This window comes from Anolis sagrei, chromosome 1 (genome assembly GCF_037176765.1).
Source record: "Anolis sagrei isolate rAnoSag1 chromosome 1, rAnoSag1.mat, whole genome shotgun sequence".
Classification (NCBI taxonomy): domain Eukaryota; kingdom Metazoa; phylum Chordata; class Lepidosauria; order Squamata; family Dactyloidae; genus Anolis; species Anolis sagrei.
In genome coordinates this window covers 288,802,578-288,825,042 of record NC_090021.1, presented here as the reverse complement: position 1 = coordinate 288,825,042, position 22,465 = coordinate 288,802,578, and the positions used below count along the sequence as shown (strand labels likewise).

General features: G+C 38.3%; 2 protein-coding genes across 5 annotated transcripts; one reads left to right on the top strand and one right to left on the bottom strand.

Moving 5' to 3' along the window:
- Positions 1 to 154: 154 nt before the first annotated feature.
- On the top strand, positions 155 to 20,621 carry NUSAP1 (nucleolar and spindle associated protein 1). Of its 4 annotated transcripts, XM_067462838.1 has the most exons (13): positions 155 to 340; positions 2,422 to 2,688; positions 5,814 to 5,879; positions 6,600 to 6,710; positions 7,158 to 7,308; positions 7,823 to 7,912; positions 9,603 to 9,715; positions 10,693 to 10,883; positions 11,166 to 11,350; positions 12,270 to 12,383; positions 13,584 to 13,671; positions 14,655 to 14,761; positions 20,183 to 20,621. In XM_067462838.1, the coding sequence occupies exons 2-12, from the start codon at positions 2,593 to 2,595 to the stop codon at positions 14,740 to 14,742; spliced, it is 1,293 nt and encodes a 430-aa protein (XP_067318939.1). In that variant the 5' UTR covers positions 155 to 340; positions 2,422 to 2,592; the 3' UTR covers positions 14,743 to 14,761; positions 20,183 to 20,621. The 4 variants fall into 4 exon arrangements, with proteins under 4 accessions (XP_067318939.1, XP_060616668.2, XP_067318938.1 ...); XM_060760685.2 differs by lacking the exon at positions 20,183 to 20,621 and having other exon boundaries at positions 155 to 297; positions 14,655 to 15,350; XM_067462837.1 differs by lacking the exon at positions 20,183 to 20,621 and having other exon boundaries at positions 14,655 to 15,350.
- Positions 15,014 to 20,543, bottom strand: NDUFAF1 (NADH:ubiquinone oxidoreductase complex assembly factor 1). The gene is made up of 4 exons (XM_067462840.1): positions 20,034 to 20,543; positions 17,859 to 18,044; positions 16,451 to 16,525; positions 15,014 to 15,304 (listed from the first exon to the last, which is right to left on the bottom strand). Exons 1-4 carry the CDS (start codon positions 20,541 to 20,543, stop codon positions 15,164 to 15,166), a joined length of 912 nt encoding a protein of 303 aa, XP_067318941.1. The 3' UTR covers positions 15,014 to 15,163.
- Positions 20,622 to 22,465: the final 1,844 nt, after the last annotated feature.

Sequence of the window (22,465 nt, the reverse complement as noted above, 5' to 3'; positions counted from 1 at the left end):
TCCGTTAGACCTAATCCCCCGCTTTCGTTAAGCACGCGCCCGCCTTCTCCTCGCCCATTGGCCTACTTTGCGGCTTGACCCAATCGGGTTTCAAGAATATAACACAAAGCGGGGGCGCGGGCGGTTTAAAAACAATTTTATTTGGACGTTTCCGTGGCCCAGGCAGGCCTCGAAGCCAACGTCTCTTCGGCACTTGACCTCCCACGCAGAGGCCTGTCTTTCTCTCGTAAGACCTGCAGACTCGGTTGGAGAGGAGAGAGCGGCTCACAACATTCACCGTGTTCCTTTGGCATTTTGGTACTCTCTTGTGCTGTGTGCGCGCGTGTTTTTATATGTATAGGTAAAGGTAAAGGTAGTCCCCGTTTTATATGTATACATTTCTTTAAAAAGACTCCGGGTTGTTGAATCCCTTCTCAGTTCCCCTTTTCTTTCCAAAGGGAAAATATGACATGCATTTATCCCCCTTCCCGCAATTCTCCCGGAATTCGGCTTTCTTTCTCGATGCGCTGTGAAAAGCAGCAATTCGGTTTCAAAGTCACGTGGGTGGGCGCTAGATCCCAGCTCCTTTCTGATGTTTTTGGGAAGGCTTCATTGTGTTGATTTTAAACTGCGCAGCTTTGTGTTTGAAATGCCTCTCGGTGATTGATTTGGTCTCAAAAACGGTGGCGGTTTGGTTCCTTTCCTTTTGAAAGCCTGGCCCTCTTAACTCAGCTCTTTTTTTTTTTTTTACATTTATGCTTTGGCGTTGTCGAAGGCTTTCATGGCCGGAATCACTGGGTTGCTGTGAGTTTTCCGGACTGTATGGCCACATTCCAGAAGTATTCTCTCCTGATGTTTCACCCACATCTATGGCAGGCATCCTCAGAGGTTGTGAGATCTGTTGGAAGCTAGGCAAGTGGCGTTTATATATCTATGGAATGTCCAGGCTGGGAAAAATAACTTTTTTCTGTTTGAGGCAGGTGTGAATGTTGTAATTGGCCACTTTGATTAGTATACAATGCCTTTGCAGCTTCAAAGCCTGGCCGCTTCCTGCCTGGGGGAATCCTTTGTTAGGATACGCTAGCTGGCCCTGATTATTTCATGCCTGGAATTCCACAGTTTTCTGAGTATTGCTCCTTATTTACTGTCCTGATTTTAGAGTTTTTAAATACTGGTAGCCAGATTTTGTTCATATCATTGTTTGAAATAACAGACTGCCTTAAAAAGTAAAACAACAAACACTGGACCTGCCAAAGGTATGCAATCTAAAATGCGGTGTGGAGTAGATCCTTGGTATCTGCTGAGGTTTGGATCCAGGGCTTTCACTGACACTGTTGGAGGCAGGTGTGAATGCTGCAGTTGTCCACCTTAATTAGCATTTAATGGTCTTGTAGCTTCCAAGCCTGACCACTTCCTGCCTAGGGGAATCCTTTGTTGGAAGGTGATAGCTGGCACAAGCACAGTTTGGGAGAGAAAGTTAAAGACTAAAGCAGGGGACCTCAAACTAAGGCCCGGGAGCCGGTTGTGGCCCTCCAAGGTCATTTACCTGGCCCTTGCTCAGGGTCAACCTAAGTCTGAAACGACCTGAAAGCACACAACAACAACAATCATATCTCATCAGGCGAAAGCAGGCCCACAGTTCCCATTGAAATACTTATAAATTAATATTTATTAAAATTGTTCATTATTGTAATTATTGTATTGTTTTTAAGTGGTTTTTGAACTAAAATAAGATATGTGCATTGTGCATAGGAATTCATGTTTGTTTGTTTTTTTACATTATAATCCTGCCCTCCAAAAGTTTGAGGGACTGTGACCTGGCCCTCTGTTTAAAAAGTTTGAGGACCCCCGGACTAAAAGGTTGGAAGAAAGAACTCTTGTTCTTTCCACAGATATATAAACCCCATTTTCCTAGTTTCCAAGAGATCTTACAACCTTTGGCCACATCATGAGGAGACAGCAAAGCCTAGAGAAGACAATGATGCTGGGGAAAGCGGAAGGTAAAAGGAAGAGGGGCCGACCAAGGGCAAGATGGATGGATGGCATCCTTGAAGTGACTGGACTGACCTTGAGGGAGCTGGGGGTGGTGACTGCAGACAGGGAGCTCCAGACAGGGAGCTCTGGCGTGGGCTGGTCCATGAGGTCATGAAGGGTCGGAGACGACTGAACGAATGAACAACAAACCATAGATACAGGCGAAAAGTCAGGAGAGAAGGCTTCTGGAACATGGCCATACAGCCAGGAAAACTTACAGCAACCCATTCATGCTTTTGTCGCCGGTTGATTTTATTCCCAACCCCCGGAGGATTGGTCTCTCCGCCAACTGGAAGGGTTGGGAGCTCGGCTGTTTCCGTTCTCTTTCCGAAAATGTACGAGAAGCTTGGGGAAAAAAACCCTAGAAAAAAATAACCTTTTTGTTTTGTTTCGCTGGCTCACGCGAAGGCATCCTATTGGCCACGGGCCTCCTTCAGGCACCGCCCTCTTCCGCGAGCGTCCAACCAATGCCGCGCGACGAGTGAAGGTTTGAAGGGAGAGCGCGCGAGCGGCTTCGAGGCGCGGCAGTTGGGCGCGGAGCTTTCCTTCCTTCCCTTTGGTGGCTGGAGGCGCCCAGTCATGGAGGTTTCTCCCCCGGAGGAGCGGCTGGAGACGCTCAAGTACAGCGAGCTGCAGTCCCTGGCCAAGGCTCTGGGGCTGAAGGCCAATCTCAAGGTGAGAACTTAGGTCTACCCTTAGTTGTTTATGTTTCCCAATGAAAACGAATTTATAAATTGCTATCTGCGACTAAAATGATCAAGGGTCTGGAGAACAAGCCCTATGATTAGCGGCTTAAGGAGCTGGGCATGTTTAGCCTGAAGAAAAGAAGGCTGAGAGGGGATATGATAGCCATGTATAAATATGTGAGAGGAAGTCACAGGGAGGAGGGAGCAAGCTTGCTTTCTGCTTCCCTGGAGACTAGGACGTGGAACAGTGGCTTCAAACTATAAGAAAGGAGATTCCATCTGAACATGAGGAAGAACTTCCTGACTGTGAGCCGTTCAGCAGTGGAACTCTCTGCCCCGGAGTGTGGTGGAGGCTCCTTCCTTGGAGGTTTTTAAACAGGCTAGATGGCCATCTGTCAGGGGTTCTTTGAATGCAATATTCCTGCTTCTTGGCAGGGGGTTGGACTGGATGGCCCATGAGGTCTCTTCCAACTCTATGATTCTATGGGGAATGGCACAAAGATAACACTGAATTGCCTCAGGGAACTGAGTTTTGAACGGTACTTAGAATGACAGAGACTTCTAGTGCACACCCTTGAATTACTATAGCCATGGTACCTTGAGAGGTAAGGCGCGGATGTTGTGGAAATTATTAGCTGGTGGAACATTCTAGCAGAACTCTTTAGAGTGCATCTGCATTGTAAAATTAATCCAGTTTGATACCACTTTTAACTGCCATGCCTTAGTGCTATGTAATCCCGGGATTTGTAGTTTGTTGAGGTACCTTTTAAAACTACAGCTCCCATGATTCTATATAGTTGAGCCATGGCAGTTAACGCAGTCTCAAACTGCGCTAATTCTATAGTGTAGGTGCGACCGAAGAAACTGAAGGTTTTGTTCCTTTAAGCTAGGCATGGGCAAACTTAGGCCCTCCAGGTGTTTTGGACCAACTCCCACAATTCCTAACACCCGGTAGGAATTGTATGTTTTTACCCTGTTTCCCCTTCTGCTCCCTCACCCATATTGTGTTTTTAGTAGTTATATTTATATTTTTAATGTACCAAACATGCCAGGTTTGTATGGAAATGTGACACTATTTCCTGTGCTGGTCAATGACCGAAATAAATATTTTGAAAAAGTCCAAAACACCTGGAGCGCCTAAGTTTGCCCATGCTTGCTCTAAGAAAAGTCTTGAACTCGGTTTTTTAGAGATTTGATGGAGCTTGAGGTGATGCGGTTTGATATGGAATTGAACTGGAATTTGTAGTTCGGTAAGACACCAGCACTCTGGACCTTGCAAGGCTACAACTCCCGTGATTCCATAGCACTGAACCATGACGGGAAAAGTGGTGTCAAACTGCATTCATTCTACTTTGTAGGATTCAAATCAAAGAAGGCCAATGGCTTGGTTGTTGTCCTCTTGTTACTGTTAACCGCCCAACTATTGGGCTGATCCACTTGGAATGAGCCCACTTGTGTGTCTCCAGAGAAACCTCTCTTCTCCGCTGAAGTATAGGATGCCCATTTTCCATTTTGAACCTTAGAAACTCCTGTTGGGGTCCAAAGGGGCAGCAAATTGTTTTCTTCTGAATCAGTGCACCTCAGGCTTTTTGGTTAGCTGGTCTGCAGTTTTTGTTTGGGCTAGTTTTTGTCCCCATATTTCTTCCTCCTGTTAAATGCATTGTTTCTTTACTGGAAAATGGCTAGGCACTACAAGGTTATTTTTAATCGTTGTTTTCAGAGTTGTTAATGATGTTGGCATTGCAATGGGTTGAAATAAGCATGAAATTGGGTTGCTGTGAGTTTTCCAGGCTGTATGGCCACATTCCAGAAGTTTTCTCTCCTGATGTTTCGCCCACATCCTCAGAGGTTGTTAAATTTGTTGGAAGCTAGGCAAGTGGGGTTTATATATCTCTGGAATGTCCGGGCTGGGAGAAATTACTTTTTTCTGTTTGAGGCAGGTGTGAATGTTGTAATTGGCCACTTTGATTAGCATAGAATGGCTTCAAATCTTGGCTGCTTCCTACCTGGGGGAATCCTTTGTTAGGAGGAGCTAGCTGGCCCTGATTATTTTATGCCTGTAATTCCCCAGTTTTCTGAGTATTGCTCTTTATTTACTGTCCTGATTTTAGAGTTTTTAAATACTGGCGGCCAGATTTTGTTCATATTCATTGTTTGAAATACCCTGAACAGGCAGCTTTAAAAGTAATACAGCAAAGAACAGTGGAGTGGGTCCTTGGTATCTGCTGAGGTTTGGATCCAGGGCCTTCACTGATACTGAAATTTGTGGATTCTCAAGTCCTATTAAAGAGGAAAATGTTGTCCCTTGTATAAAATGACAAAATGAAGGTTTGCTTTTTGGGGTTTTTTTAAGGTTTTCCATCTGTGAATACCGAATTAGTGGATACAGAGGACCGACCATTTACATGCATAAATAAAGGAAGGAAAATAATCAAATATAAAACTATGCATTATAATTTTAAAAGATCCAGTTTTCAGTCATATAGCACCTGACGTGTATCTAATTAACCACAGCTGCATGAGCCAACATCCTTCTCTTCCCCACATTAAATAGGAAGAAGAAACTGAGGCCGCTTCTACACTGCCATATAAAATCCAGATAATCTATGTTGATAATCTGCATTATATGGCAGTTTAGAAGAGGCCTGATATGTTTTTTTTCTCTAAAATTAGTCTTAAGAGGCACCTAAATCTGCTTCCCCTGGTCACATTTTTCCTCAACGAGTAATATTCGAAAAAAGTATGTTGCATTTGGATGGCAAAGAAAAAGTATGTTACGTTTGGATGGCAAAGGACTATATTGTACATTTCCTTTTGTGTAAACTCGGTAATGAAAAACTCACATAGAATTCAGTTTCAGGTGTTAGCAGACTGCCATGGGCCACGCGGAAGTAAAAGGTGTCTTAATTTATGTTTCTGCCTAATGTTTGTGTTCATCTTGCAGACAGATTTCTCATACTCTTGTTACTATTTCAAGCTGAACTTGGCTATTTTAATGACAACATTTTTCTTGTTAATTTGTATAACTTAATAGTACATTTTTGTATTTCATGTATTGAAAAAATGTGAAATAACTGCACATACCTGAAATGTGTTATAATATTTTTGTAACAGGCAGAGAAATTGTTAAATGCGTTGAAGCAACATTTTCATGAAGAAGTACAGGAAAATGGAAGTATGGTATGCAATTTTTAAAAATCCACTGTTATTGAGTTTGTTTCTAAGAAAGGACCAACAATTTCCCTGTTTTGTTTTTTTTTTTAAAGTTAATAGTATTCTGCCTCTGAAATGTCTCATTCACTTACTGCCTATAATGATCAAAGAAATAATTATTTCCCGTAATTGTTGCAGTCATTCTCAGGGCATGAAATCTAGTATTAGTTGATAGTAGTGTTTCTCAGCTTGGAGGTTTGGACCCCTGGGGGCTCGTGAAGGGGTGCCAGAGGGGATACCAAAGGACCATTAGAAAACACATGGGGGATCTGTGCGGGAAATTTGGCCCAATTCTGTCGTAGGTGAGGTTCAGAATGCTCTTTGATTTTAGGTGAACTGTAAATCCTTGAAACTATAACTCCCAAATGCCAAGTCTATTTTTCGCCAACTCCACCAGTGTTCACATTTGGGCATATTGTGTATTCGTGCCATGTTTGGTCCAGATCCATCATTGTTTGAGTCTACAGTGTTCTCTGCATGTAGGTGAATTACAACTCCAAAACTCAAGATCAATGCCCATCAAACTCTTCCAGTATTTTCTGTTAGTAATGGGAGTTCTATGTGCCAAGTTTGGTTCAATTCCATTAGTGGAATTCAAAATGCTCTTTGAGTGTTGATTAACTACATTTTACATTTCCTCACTGATAACAGTGAAATAGAAAAAAATGTCCAATTTCTTTTGTATAGGTCAGCAATGAGACCTTTTCTGCTTCAGATGTTGAGGAAAGTGACAGCAATCAAATGCCTACCAACCTGTCCATGGTTACCAAAAGGCGTAGAAAATCAAATTGCCATAAGGTACTGGAAAGTCTAGAAATGTTTGTGACTTGAAACCAGAATGTCACCCAAAGAAAGAGGTACTCTTTGGTATATAAGATTTATATTATTCATGTTCCATCCCTGCTATGGATCTTATTGATTTGCCATGGAAAGCATCAAAAGTAATGTATACCAAATGCAGTTATAGCGCATTATTATTTTGTTTGCATTAAATGTGAAGGAAGAAAATAATGATAGTGGAAGCAGGATGTGAGATACCAACAGTGGTGGCTGGTGACTTCCATGGGAATAGGGTGCTGAATTTGCTCTGGAATGTAATCTGAACTTCAGATTAGCTGTTTGTATTGTATTTATAAATCTTTTGTGTTTAGACTGATTGAACTTGCTGCCCCATTGAGATGCCACCACCAGCTTGTGTTAGATGTTAGACTTCAAATATATCTGTCCCTTGATTTTGCACTGTAGATTCCGGAAGATCAGAAGGAAAATGAACCATTGCAAAATGCCGGATCTGGAAAAACACTGGAAATTTACCAAGATGAATATCTGACCAACAGCAAAACGACAGGAAACTTGGTAGCAGAGTCTGTTACTCCAGGACAAAAACCAATTGAAAGTAATTTGCCCTTATAAATAAAATTTTATAGTTTTATTTTAGTCTGATAGTTTCCTAAAAAGGAGAGAACTTGTTTAATGTGCTGGCCTAATGTTTAGGGGGAATTTCTTTTACAGTAGTTGGAATCAATTGGTCCATGGCTCTGGAGCAGCACCAGACAAGTTCGCTCCTTCCTCAATATTATACCTTTCCAAATATTTAAACATGGTTTCCTGACTTGCATAGTCCTACTCACGTTTTGTAAGCTCAGGGTCATGCCTTTTTTATTGAATCATTATAACTATAGCTTAGTCTTCCTCTTTTATTTATTTATTATTCAAACTTATATGCCACCACTTCCCTAGGGCTCGGAGCGGCTTACAAGAACAGACTAAATCTAAAACATTTTTTTAAAAAGCTGCCTTTTACTTTAGGAAGCATTTTTATCTTTTGTAGCCAATGATCTAAATTTGACTTCTAGTGAAAGTTGTTTCCCACCAATTTTAAAGCTTTCTCTCCAATCTTTTTATATGAGGTGATACTCCTGTGAGCTCTCTTTCTGGAAAGAAACCTTACAAAGGCAACTTGCCAAAATCTGGGAGAAGAGGAGCACTTACCACTCCAAGTAAGTTGCAAGCTTACCTGCCACTAGCACTATCCTAGCAGTAACATAACAATGCACAATAGATTCTTTACTATGGCAGTTAGAAGTGGAGAAGCCCCATAAAAGTGGAAAAAACCATGCATTTTTTAAAATGCCATTATTATGCTTACCTCAAAGAACACCTCTTTAGGTGTTCTTTGAGGTAAGCATAATAGTGGCATTTAAAAACTTGACCATATAGTTGCCCTGGAAGACCTAATCCAATCTGTGAATAATCAAATTAAATTCACAAAAGTTAAACCTGCAAATTTGGAGATCTGGTTATAATGAGAAATGTCTGATATTTACATGCTTGGGATTTTTTGTTTCTGTTTTCATAAATTATTTTCAGAGAATTATGCATATATAGGCAGTCCTTGAGTTACAAATATCTGAATTAGCAACTTGTGGGCTGCCTGTATTTGGGATTCTTACTACAAAAAGTTTTAACAGTCTCTTAAAAGATGTTGGAAAACTAGAATATAAACTGATGTAAGAAAAAAAATTAAAAGGTTGTTTAAAGCCTTGGATTAATTGGTTTTGTATTTTTTCAAAATACTTGCTTAGTTCCAACCATTTAAGTTACAAATAATGAGAAAAGGACCTCAAAGGGGTCCTTTTCTCATTACAACTCAATAATTGTAAAAACTGCTCATTTTTCTAAAAACAGGATCCAAAGTCCTTTTCTGACAATGTCCACCATGTGATCATAAAATAATTATTTTTTCAGGTGATTTCTGTTTGTTTTTTCATATATGAAAACAAATGGCAATCTGTGTCTTCTAGTTTTAGACAGCTATATATAATTTAAGTCTTCTGCAAACGTTTTCCATTTTAAAAGGTATTATCTTCCATTGCCGAGCATGAGACTATTACTGGTTACTTTATTTATAGTAGACACCATACTTATTGAGTCTTGGTATGTGGTCATTCATACCAAGTGAAACATCATTATTGTATGTAGCACTGTTTCGTTTCACTATGTAACACGATTTTTGTTCCTGGGTTGTAAATGTCATTTTCTAATTGCTTCTATTATAAGAACACGGAAAAAGCAAAATGTGCTGCAAGACATCCTGCAGCACATTTGCTATAGCTTTTCATTGGATATCTCATAGGGCCTCAACCAATTAAACAGTTTGTGGCAGCCACAAAAACGAAATTTCTATAACTACTGTTAGAAGTATTGTAAAATGTGCAAAATTATATTGTTCATTGTATGTATTTGTGTAAGTGAGTTATGTTTGTGTAAGTGAGTTTATGCCTTTAATTGCTGAAATTCTTGTGGTTTGGGTTTGGTCAATTGGGTGCAGGTGGATCTCATTGCTGCTGTTATAATGGTTTGCATCTGCCTGCAGTCTTTAGGTCTTCGATTTGGTTGGAGGTTTTTGTTTAGGGTCTGATGTCTGATTTCTGAGTTTCCACTATGAAGCTATAATAAAGTAAGCTTCTGCTATAGTATTGTTATTTTTTATTTGATATTATAACTCTGCTGACAACTACTTTCAAAGTAAGAACCTCACAATTAAACAAGAAATAACTCTTTTAAACCAGGAGCAGATTTTTCCCCCGAATTTTGTTACATATTGGTGGAAACCCCAACCTTAGGCAAACTAACAAACTATCAATGTCCTTAACAAAATACCAATAATATGCTCCTTTGATTTTGTAGATTTTAAAAGAATTCATGAAGCTCAGTTCAAGAAAATGCAATCTATTGATGATTACGTTGAAAGGAAAAATAAAATGACATGCAACATCAGCAATTCAGTAAAGGAGGATAAGGTAAAAATATCCCTCTTCTCTCAAGTGGATTTTGGCTTTCATTCAGTCATGTTTGCACTTTGCCAAATGTAAGCATCCTTTAAGGAATTACGATGTTTAGCCTTTCTTTCCACAAGAGTACAAAACTATTTTTGAATTGCCTGTTGTATGATCTGTACAGGGTGTATTTGAAATATAACTTGTTTCTATATTCTTTATTTTCTTTGTTCCTTTTAAGCGCTGTATTTATTTTAGAATTATAAATTGTATCCTCTGCTACAAGAGGCAGTGCTACATACAATAAAGATATTTGTAAAACTTACAATAAATTTAAATGGAATAAAAATCAGATAATAAACAATATAATTTCAGAGTGTTATTAAAATTAAAACCGAACACAGGGGAAACATCATACAGCAACGCTAATAGAATTAACATGTGCCTAATAGAATTATACTTATTGTACATAATGTACAAACAAGACAATCTCACTTTCTTGGGATTTTGACTGTCCTTTGCCTCCCTTCATCTGCTTTCCATTTACAGTTTCAGAATTTGGTGTAAAGAACAGCTTCCCTAAAGACTGAATAATACCCATTGATTGATAATTGTCTGTGATGCTGATTTCATAGGACTTTTGCTTAAGAGTTTATGTGGCTTTGAGGCCAAGGAAGCAAAACTGATAGTTGACAGACCTGCTGTTTCTTTAATTTTACATTTTTTCTATGCTTCCACAAGATCCCTAAAAATAATCCATTTTCAAACAATGATGTATAATAGTGCTCATGATAAAATGCTAAATAATATACAATGTTGCTGACTAAGAACAATTATCTGAAGGCCTCCAAGAAAGAAACTCCAAAAAGTTGTTCCAAGGTGAGAATAAATCCTTGATTTAAAAGAAATTTAAAGCAGGATGGCCTTATTGATCTAACATCTTTTGCTTGAAATCATACAGGTCAGATTTTATATTGTTCTAATGGACTACCTGTTTGCAGGTACGTTCCCGTGGGGTTTTATTTAGCCCATGCCATCATCAAAGGAACAGGCTCTCTCCTCCATGTACACCAATCCTAAGGCGCTCACCACGCAATTCTTCTGGCACGTCAAACAAAAGTATTTTATCTCAGAAATCTAAGAAATCAGTATTCAGTTCAACTGGCCTCTCAGCCACCAAAACGAATGTCAGGTAATTCATGCCAGCATCTGCACTATAGGCAGCATCAACTGATAAAATAAGTAGTATTGATTTGATAATATAAGAATCCAACTTAATGTATAAATTCATGTTTATAACAATAGAAACAAAATTTCAGAATAATTTATAACATAACTTTAAAAATGTTTGTAGTGTTAGTAACTCAGATTTGATTGTATAGTAATGATGTAATCGAAATGTATACTTTAGGTGAAGTTGATTTAAGAATTTTCTTAAATTGTGTAATTAAATAACGTTAATGTTTCTATTCAGATTCTCCGAGTCTACAAAGGACAATGAGCACAAACGCTCCCTTACCAAGACTCCTTCTAGAAAACCTCCATTCCTCAGTGGCTGCACCCCAGACACTCAGAAGAGCAATGAAGATGTAATAATTAGGAAGAACATCACAGGAAGTGCAACCAAGTGTCAACTAAAAGCAGCTCAAAGAAACTCTTGTAAATTAAGTTTATTTTTTTATATAAGATTGACCCTCTGCATTTGAGCGTTAAGTATTCATGGATTATTTTATTTGCTGTCACTTCTCTACTGCCCTATACAATTTTTAACAAGCACTATGATAACACTGGTGTTGTGGGGAGGAAATCACTGGCAAGGGGTGTATGACCAATCACATGGGTGCTCCTTGTTTCATGCATAGGGGGATGGTACAGAAAGAGGGTGCATGCACTGGCTCATCTGCGTTGGCCAAAGGAGGGGAGGCAGGAATGTATCTCCTCCTATGAACCATCTCTGAGGCCCTGCTTTCAGTCCCACCTCTGTCACAGGTGCAACTGGTGGGGATGAGAGACAGGGCCTTAGTGGCCCCTTGGCTCTGGAACTCCCTCCCCAATGATATTAGAGCAGCTCCCTCTCTCCTGGCCTTCAGAAGCAAAGTGAAAACTTGACTTTGTGGTCAAGCCTTTTTAGAGATTAACTACAGTGCAATAATAGCTACAGAATTGTGTGCAATGACTTTTGGAACGGCCCTGGATTACAATTTTGGCTGGTGTGATTTTTAATAGTGATTGTAATATTTTATGTTTTTAATGTGCTTTTAATTTTAAATCTTTAACATAATGTATTTTAACTGTTTGTTGTTCAAAGGCATTGAATAGTTGCCATATGTAAAGCTGCTTTGAGTCCCCTTCAGGGTAAAGAAAAGCGAGATACAAATAGAGTAAATAATTAAAAAAATACTGTTACTAAAAAAATTGTCAGTATTAAAAGTCTTACTACTGCCTGAATCTGGTAATAGATATGCAGATTTTTTTTCTTTTCACTATATAGCTGCAGATAACAAGTCATCAATTTAAGTAATACATTTTGGAAAGATTTTCTTGTATCCTGCTTAGTGATATTGTTGTCTCCTTATAGGTGTTGCCCCTTTCAAGTCTGTATCCAACATTGCAGAACCCACAAGCACTAAAAAGCCAGTATTTGATCTGCAAGCAAGTCTGTCAAGGCCTCTTAATTATCAGCCCCACAGAGGTATTATGTTTGTATTAGAAACTGTATTTCTAACTCTAAGAAATAGTCAGGGGAGGCAGATTGGTATTTCAGTTAATAATTATATGTCAAAATAGTTGCAAAATAGAATTCCTCCCAAGGTGATTCTGATTTTTATTATAACTGGATTTTTATTTTTCTCATATGCAACCTATTATAGAACACTGAACTTTGCATGCCTAACAGCACATTGTTGCTCCCACGAAGTATAGTGTTCCCTCGCTACTTTGCAGTTTGCTTTCTGTGTACTTGCTGTTTTGTGTTTTTAAAAAAATGAATTTAAAATATACAATAGTGAGAGAACACTGTATACCCTTTGTTGCTCCAGCATAGATGCTGCCTCCTCCTTCCCTGATGAGGCCTTACTTGTCCCACATTTCCCTATGGTGCCTCAGAGAAGAGGAGGAATCGGAGCAGGAGGCCTTCCTGCCGGGCTCCCATGTGTCACCCCAGGCCCAGGTTTCTGTGTTGAGCAGGCTTCCCTGCTGCTGCCACTGCCATAGTGGTACTGGGCCTGAGCAAGGAGCTGGGCAAGGCAGCCATGGTCCTATCTTGGTGACCCCTCTGCTGCTGGTGCCCTGCCTCTCAAAGACCCTGCCCTGGAAGAGGCAAGCCGTGAGTGAAGGAGAGAGTGTATGGAGGGAGGGAGGAAGGGGGAGCAGCGTGCAGGGAAAGAAAGGCAGGAGGGGTGTCAAGTTTGAGATTTTATATATATATATATATATACACACACACACCCTTTCAAGCCTGTATAAATGTCGCAAATAAAATAATAAATATATATACTGTGTATATATATATATATAGAGAGAGAGAGAGAGAGAGCGCATCCCTACTTTGCGGATTTTCACTTTTGTGGGTGGTCCTGGAACTTAACACCCACAATAAGTGAGGGAATACCGTACTTCTTGCAGAAGTAGAATCAGTGATGCTGAAAACATCTACATGACACTGTAAAAGAAAAATGGCACACACAACCATCATCTTAATACATGCAAAATTAATTTCTTCAGAATATTGTATAGGCAAGACTTAAATATACCCTTTTCTCTAAATCGGAGGGGCTCTCCAAATGTTACTCATCATTGGCTCTGCTGTCTAAATTAGATAACAGTTGCAGTTTGGGAGCATGTGAAAAATATACTTGTTATATCTTGACCCATTTACCTTTCTGCCATTCAGGAAAACTGAAACCCTGGGGTAATTCAAAGGAAAACAAGAGTATTTGTCCCCATAAAAGAGCTGTTAAACAGCCAATTCTTCAGACCAGGCAAGTATATAAAAACACATCTTTTCTTTACTAAGTACTTCCATCGGTAGGCATAAGCTTTTTTGCCCTGAAAGGCTTTTTAGACAATTTACAGTATTTGAGGTAGTGCTGTTTTAAACTGTAATGATCTTCAAGATCTAGCCAGCATGCAGCTCCACAGAAGTAAAATGCTTTTGGCATATTTTAGAGCCCCTCAAGAAAAGGCTTTTAAAAATCTGGAAAGGGGGGTGCCAAAAACAGCAAAAAAATACCTGTCACAGCCCTTATTGGAGTATTTCGGAGAAAAAAAGGTGGGGGTGTTGGTGGTTGGAATTGCACCCGTAGCTTCCTATAGTTGTCCAACCATGCTTAAAGTGTGTTTTAAATTGTTTAATAGTTTGATTCTTCTTTAATAGTAACCCTCTTAATATTTTTTACTGTTGTGATAATTAATTTGTTAGCTGCTTTTAGTCCCAATCTTGAGGATAATACAATTGTTTGAAGGAAGAAGAGAAGCCTTGGGATTCTTCTCTTTGTGTGTTTTCATGTTGTACTAGCCTTTTAGAAAGGAATACCTTTGAAAAAGATGGTCAACATATGACCTGGAATTTATGTATTTTTGGATGATTTAATGCTTACTAATATGATTCTCCAGTACAATTGAAAATAGTCCTTTAGTTATCATATGATACAAGCATAAATGCTTGACTATAATTTGACTTAGCAAATAGGCTTGACAAATATATATATCTAAACAAGCAGCTACTGATAACTCTTGCTCCAAGAAGCTGCCGGTATTAGTTTCAGGGGGGTGTGTTCTATTGATCAGTCATCCTGTTCCTTTTTAGCATTTCCAAAAAGAATCTAAGTATATCACTGAAATAATCCAGTGATAATTCAGTTGTATTTCTTTAACATGGGTTGATTTTTGTCACCAAAATTATGAATACATTTTCAGTATGGAAACCGAAATACTTACCCAATTTAATATTTTTCACGGACAGAGAAGAGAGACGTCAGAAACTTGTACAGGAGAGAAAACAGAAAAAAGACCAAATGCTTGGAACTCGGAGAGGATTGAGTGCTGTTTGAAGTTAATCCCAAAGATGCTGTAAATATTTTTTCATACAGATAATTTCCTTGTAAATATTTTTATGTGTTTTCTTTCCAGTGATGTGCTTCAGTCATCCTGTACATATTTAGTAAGAATACAGGTTGTAAGTGAACTGTCCCCCCCCCCCTTTTTTTTTTTTTTTTTTGCAAAGTTTGTTTACTACATATTAGTTTGGCTGCAGCCTAAAAGATTATTTTAAATGCCTGGGTAAAAATCTTACATATATTAGACAACAGACAAAACAGCAAGTTTTAGATTCATATTGTTCTTTTTTAATACATCTGTCTTACTTGATTGATAAATAATCTTAACTGTTAACAATATATTTTGGTATACGTGTAAAATCTGGTTTCAGTCATTAACAAATGAGCAAATAGTCTTCCAAATACTCAATGCACTCTATTTCTTGGGATTTCTATCATATAGCTCATAAGCACATTCTTCTGTATGTGCTCTGTCCTTAATCAATCCAATGTAGTCAATCTCCAGCTGGAAGGGACCGTCTACTTTGTCACCCACAGTAAATCCTAAAGTGCTAATCTGTTAAAGAAAAATATAGTTAATAAAGGCCATTCTTTTGAATCAATACAGCATGTTTATTCGACTTGAAGTTGGTTACACTCAAATTTCACTACTCATAAATCGAGGCCAGGGTTTAAATCTCCATTCAGACATGAAAATCCACTCAATGACGTTTGACAAGTAACTCTGAAACTTAGAGGAAGGCAATGGCAAATCCTCCTTTGAGCTGATAGACTAAAGCTGAAGTAGGGGTTTGGATCTGAGAAAGACCTACCTATGTTTTTGGGGACTTTGAAAATTAGATTAGAGGAGGGCCCCCAAACAAAGGCCTGTGGGTCAGATGTGGCCCTCCAAGGTCATTTACCTGCCCCCGCCCTAAACTTTATTTTTTGCCTGAAGTCTGAAATTACTTGAAGGCATACAACAATTTTAAATAACTTGACTATTTCATCAGCCAAAAGCAGCCCCACACTTCCCCATGTAATACTGGTAAGTTTATGGTGGTTAAAATGGTTCCTCGTTTTAATTACCGTATTGTCCTTTCATTTTTTTCTGCACTACAAATAAGGTATGTGCATTGTGCATAGGAAGGAATTCATTAATTTTTCCCCATAGTATAGTCCAACCCCATAACTGTCTGGGGGACTGTGAATCAGCCCTCTGCTTAAAATGTTTAAGGACCCCTGGATTACAGGTTACAGTTTAAAAAATCTTTGGCTACAGTATAATTGGGTGTGTGATCTGATAACAAAAACAGACCCCACAAACTGACTTAAAGGGGTTTTTTTAGGTTATCACTGATCCCTCCAATTATCTTGCATTTACAGAGAATGCAGAGAAAGGGGCAGTTCTCACTTTTGCACTGATTTTAGATAAACTGGAAATTTCTGTTTTTCAAAATCTAACAAGACAAGGAAATATGTATAGACATGCAGAAAATGTCTTGGGCTTGATGAAGACCCTCTCCTGCTTGAGTGCTCCTCCAGCTCCAAGAATTATGAGGAAAGGAGAAATTACTGTGCAAAATATTCAGGGCACGGTCCAAGCAGAACCCACCAATATCCTGAAATCTATGAATTCATTTCTGTTTTTATTTTTAACCATATTATTATTTAGAAGCTGTTTTTTAAGTATCAAGATTAAAATGCAGGTTCACATACATACCTTATCTAACAAAAGCTCATGCTGGTGATCCTGGATTCTACCTCTGCTTGAGAAAAAGAACTTAGAAAATGGAATCTGTAAATAATAAATTATGGATTCATTAGAAAGAAGTACAAAACAGATGATAGCAACTGTCTCAAAGTGTTCACCAAACTTTAAATACAAAGCTTGCATATAGTCTGAAACCTATACATACAGTCAAGCATAACTTCTTGCTAACTGATCAGAACTGAAAACATAAATATGCAACAGAGCAGGAACATGTTAGCAAAATAAGATATTTACATACCCACTCATTATGAGGCAACTTGTGATCATCCAAGTTATTTGTCTATAAGGAATTGATACCTACTATGATAGGGAATCGGACCAAATCACATCAATATACAATACGGTACTAGTATCTGGCATTTAACAGCAGTGGTAAATCTTTAACAATACAATATTATTAAATACAACAAGCATATTAACATATTTTCAAAGATTTCTAACCTACATACGGGTATGGAGGAAATCCTGAAGTGTTCCAGAATTTCTGTTCTAAGCAGTACCTAAAATACAGGAACTCTAACCAGTGCACAATTTCCAATTTAGTCCGTATAACCAGTATTTGGCAGATGTTGCAGAAAAAAGATGCAACTGTAGTTATGTATGTTTCTCTAAGCTTACTTATCTGATAGCCAGCTCAAATTCTAATTTTATTTTCCCCTCTTAAGACATGTAGAATAAAACCTAGAATACAAAAGTTTCATTTTGGAAAAAAATGTGTCCTTTGAACAAGTGACTTTTTGTTCATGTATACCTTTTAATGAACTAGATACTTTCCAAGACACTACTTTATGAGAAAATTCAAGACAGAAACAACATGCAAAGGATAGAGATAGATTTCCATATTACAAAAAAGGAGAGCAATAAAAATGTTTTTTTGGGGGGGGGGGAATCTTCATAATTAACAAGGTGTAAATATGAAATGACTTGGGCTTGATGAAGGGAGGTGGAATCAAATTGGCTGGTGTAAATTTGGGGCATTCAACGTTATTACCTGCTACATTCCTTACAACTAATTTTAGGCTGTTTGAGAGAATGCAGTTCATGACAAGATGGTAAATAACACAGGGGAAACAGTACAGATCTGAGCAGTGTGCTCCTTGAATCATTAGCAACTATTTTTGGAAACCATTTTCACCCTCCATCAGGTCAAACTTTGCATGTACAAAAAAGCATTTGGAAACATCTAAAGGTCCACTTGAAGGCTTTTAAAATGCAAGAATATCTGCATTTTGCCCCAAAACCTTGCTTTCATTTAAATGAAGAGCTTCAACTTACAATGACAATGTCGCTTAATAAATTTATCCCCTGAGATTGATTGGTTTCCAGTGGAAATCATGAATTATTTTAAATGTTTTACCTTGATTTCCTCCCAATAAGGGCCTCCTCGTGTGAACATAAAATAGCTATAAAGGTCATCCTTCTGATGAGAGAAGTATGGGTCTGTATAAATGTTTATCATCCAGGGTCTACCATCACCACGGATACGCAGATGCAGGCTGTTGAAATTTGACCAATCATATGGGTTCTTTCGATCAAAAGCAACCTAGCAAAATGAAATATTGTTTTGAGCGTTTCAACAGTTACTACATTTAGTCAAACTCAGTTTTTCCCATCCCAACCTGAAAACTTAATTCTTAAAATTTTAATGGGGTCCTAATGTGCGCTTGAAAAACTCATATCTATTTACATCTCACCGTTCTCCCTATGTAGGACCCACAAGAGTTGACTATGTAGAATGGTAAAGAGCAGATACTTTGCCTGTACTATTAATCTACTCTAGCTCTTTCCCAGAACTTATTGTCATGCCAGTTTGACTTTCTCATTAAGATTTTGCATCCTAGTAGAACATTATAATCATTATATTTACTGTGTTCTCCCCAAACTGGGAAACATTAGGGCATAATCCTTAAGATTTTTACTGTTCCAGAACTACCATATATATACTCATGCATACATCAACTTTACTATAAGCAGAGGGTAGGTTTTGAGGGCAAAATTATGGATTTGTTTTACGTGCTGTAAAAGTATGCACACCTTTATTAAAATGGGCACCATGGTCTCTGCAGAGTTTATGCAGAAAACCCTTATTAAAAATGGCTGCTGCCATCCCACATTGCTTAAGGCTAAAGCCAAAGAAGGTGAGGAAGAAGAAAAAGTTGACTTTTATTTTGGCAAGAGCAGGAGTACTTCCTGCCACTGCCTTTCACTGGATCCTTGTTCTTACATGAGCCTATGTATAGGTCAATCTAGGGGGTGGTGGGGTGGGGTGGGGTGGGGGTGGGGGGCAATTTCAATAAAGCTTTTTTAAAACTTATATGAGTACATACAGTAAGAGCATAGTACTGAAAAAGGTTGTAGCTGCCCTAATCATTTTTCATGCTGAGAGATTATGTGTACCCTGGTTTCTCTAGGAGAACCATGCTCAATTTTGCAACAGTCATAAAGTCTTATGGTTGGGAACAGCAGTTTGCTGTAGCCAGTTTCTAAATTCACTGGAATTAGTGACTGCCAATATAAACATGAGGGTTAAACTGAATTGTAGTGGATTGTTCCTCTTTGCCATCTCAGGAATAGCGAAAGCAAATAATAACAGATATATATAATTAATAAATGAAGTGATTAAGCCAGAAAATATTTCAAACTTCAAAATTTACAACAATGCACTAAAGAGCCAACCTTATTTACAGTTACCTGGCAGTAAAACCTTGGCTGGGATTCATTTAACTTCACACAATACGAACAGTATATCTCTTGTGACTTTTTACCATTTTCTACACGCTATGCCATTTTTTTCATTGTTCAAGCACTTAAATATACAATTTTTCTGATCTAAATAAGATTATTTGTATGGGAGATTGCTTTAGTTCACATATTCATATGTATAATTTAGGGTGTGCCTTTCCCCTGAACTTTGTGACTGTATCAAGAATTCTGAGATCTTAGTCTACTACATTTAATATTGTTTGAGACTAGTAAAATCTTTTTTTTTTTTTGCCATGGCTTGCAAGATACATGAACCTGATTTTTTCCTGCTGAGAAAACAATTGGGGGGGGGGGGGGGGAAGGTTAACATTAAGTTATCGTAGTCTTTAATATCTCAATCATTTCTATATTTACTTTATAAAGTTCCATCATACTCCGAGACTTAATTCCAAATACATTATACAAACAAACTTCTATTTAAGCCTTTCTCCTCCTTTCACTCCCCTACACACACACACACCACCACCACCACCACCACCACCACCCATCACATCACCTCCAAATCTGCTCTGGAAGGTTGTTCCTCACCACTGAACTAACACTATTCCATTTGCAGGAGATACCAAATTGATACAATCCATTGTGTTTTACAACACAGTGATTATATCAGCCCATACCCAATTGATAAAAAAATATAAGAGAAAATAGAATCATTCAAATAGATTTCCATTCTCCTTCAATAAATATGATACAAGGAGGTTATCAACTCTACAACTAAAAGTGACATTTTAAATGTGGAACTGTTATAGTACACTACCATTTCACTCACCAATCGTGGTTTTGATCTCATGGAGCAATAGCCGCTGTACCTTGTCTCTCCATCACGAGGTACTGTAGTATTCAGGGTCCCATACAGCACAGCAGACTGGTTATTCTTACCCAGTTTTAAGTTAATTTCACTTTTCCCTCCAATTTCAGCATCAGAAGAAATTACCCAATTTTTCAAGTCTTCTTCACTGCGAAACTCCCAAATGACTTTTGTCTGGTTCAGCATATAATCCAGCAGTGGACGTCCCTCTGGCCCTTTTACATGGTCAACTATTTCCTTTGATAGTTTCTCAAAATGTGTCTTGATTCCTTCTATTCCCTTCTGAAAGCTGAAGTGAATTTTCTTCCATGGTGGGGTCTTGTCAGGAGGTGTCCCTGGTCTCTTATAGTTGCTGTGCCATTTGGGACTGTAGCCATCAACAAGAGGTCTGAACAAAGGAAACACGCCATTTTTGCAGTGCCATTTCTTCAAAATATAGACATTGACCAACACCTTACGTGATGAAAGCATAATCACAGCCTTAGAAAATCAGCTTTCCAACAAACATTTCTTGATTAAATAAAAGCACTAGTATCTCTTTCTGGTTAATGTTGTTTGTCTCCATCTGTAACAAAAGAAATGAAATACATTTTTCAAACAAAATATGTTTACTAATTTTTTGAAATCTACGAAGGCCCTACTTCTTAAAACTGGGGTCACAAACCAATTTCTGGTTCCATAACTTTCTGGGGGGTTGTGACGGGTCCCTTTTGAAAAGAGCCCAGAAGCAGACAAGCAAAGTGGTGGTGAGCCAAGCAGCTCCCTCCTCTCCTCCCTTTTCCCTTCCCAACAATTCATACTACATGGAAATTCCCACCTCCTTCCTTTTCCCTCCAGAGCCTTTTTCTTAGCCAGTTGAAAGAGAAGAAAAACAAGAGCTACAAAGCCATTTCTCCTGCCTTCTCTTCCCTTCCACCCTCTCCTACTCAATGACTTGTACCTTCCTTTCACCCAAGACTCCTTTGGGTGGGGGTTCAGCAAAATTAGCAAGACTTCCAAATGTAAAAACCTGTTTTCCACTATTCCACAGACTAAAACATGGAACTGTGAATTCAAATGCCAAGGAAAGAGATTACATCTCAACATTAGGAAAAAATTCCTGATAGCAAGAGTTTGACAGTGCAATATGCTTTCACTGATACTCCTTCACTGGAGGATTTTAAGCAGATGGCCATCTATCAGAAGGGCCTTGGGACTGAGTGTTCCTGAAAGGCAGAAATGAGGCTGGACAGAAGGCCCTCGGGATCTCTTTCAAATCTATAATTCCATAATTCTGATTCTGTAAGAGATGATGGGAACCAAAGGGAGAGGTGGGTATAGATTTATTTCAGGCACCTGGCCTTCTGCAAACTGGGACTTAAAGATGGAGGTATAGACCCCCAAAATACCTCGTGTCCCAGTTCAGGAGAAAATCGAATATATTCTGTCATTCAGATTAAAAACCGAGCATTCCAAAAAAGAATAATACATTCTGTAGTATCAAAAATTCAGCCAAGATTTACTTCTTTATGTAAAAATAAATAGGCCCATCCAGCTCATTCGTTTACAAACTGTTTTTCTCTTGTAATAAAATTATGTGTATACCAAAGAATTGTTTTAGAATACATTTCTTAATGATTTATTACCAGTAAATACTTGATTTGTATAACTATTTAACATACCTATGAACCTGGGGTCATGCAAAAATTTCTCCAGCAAAATAGGGGTGCAAGAGGAAAAAGTTTAAGAAGTCTTATACTAAAAATGCATGTGCTACTCATGTTATATATAGACAGCATTAGCATCGCAACATGAAGGTAGTCACTCTTTCTTAAGTAGAAGACATAGAATATTTCTTGAGATTAAAGCAATATTTAGAGAAATAACAAATAGGTACCATGAAAATATGTTGTTTACCTATACTGGTTTTACTAATTGGTAGAATCAAAAAGTGGAACTACTGTTGTGAATCTACTCATCCTGTGAACCCACACTACCATTACCACTGCTCAAGAAAGTGGTTCAAAATGTTCTATCTATGGTACCGCACACCAGAGAAGGTTGTTAAGTATAGCAAGGGGAAACAAACATGTTGGAGATGTGAGAAAAAAGTGGCCACGTTCGGACATATGTGGTGGGACTGTGGAGCTGTCAAAAAGTTTTGGCACGAAATATATAAAAAGATTGGAGAAATTTTCCAGTTACAATTTGAGTTTAAACCGGAGTATTTTTTGCTGGGAATGACGGACTCCAACTTAAACAAGAAGACGAATGCTCACTTGAGGTATCTGGAAGTTAGAGGGAAAATGTCATACTAGATGTTTTGTATGTTATTGTTAAACGGTGTTCAGTTCGTTAGTTTTGTAAATGTTGTTTGTTATGTTTGTCAGTTTGTTATGTCAGTTATAAATTAC

Bases quoted from the DNA above. Each gene is read 5' to 3' on its own strand.
- NDUFAF1 (XM_067462840.1), bottom strand. From the start codon at position 20,543: ATGCTTTCATCACGTAAGGTGTTGGTCAATGTCTATATTTTGAAGAAA. The intron at 18,045-20,033 runs GTGAGTGAAATG...TCATTTTGCTAG, and splicing joins TGAGATCAAAACCACGATTG to GTTGCTTTTGATCGAAAGAA. The intron at 15,305-16,450 runs GTATGTATGTGA...TTTCTTTAACAG, and splicing joins ATGAGCTTTTGTTAGATAAG to ATTAGCACTTTAGGATTTAC.
- NUSAP1 (XM_067462838.1), top strand. From the start codon at position 2,593: ATGGAGGTTTCTCCCCCGGAGGAGCGGCTGGAGACGCTCAAGTACAGC. The intron at 2,689-5,813 runs GTGAGAACTTAG...TTTTTGTAACAG, and splicing joins GGCTGAAGGCCAATCTCAAG to GCAGAGAAATTGTTAAATGC. The intron at 7,309-7,822 runs GTAATTTGCCCT...TTTTTATATGAG, and splicing joins AGGACAAAAACCAATTGAAA to GTGATACTCCTGTGAGCTCT.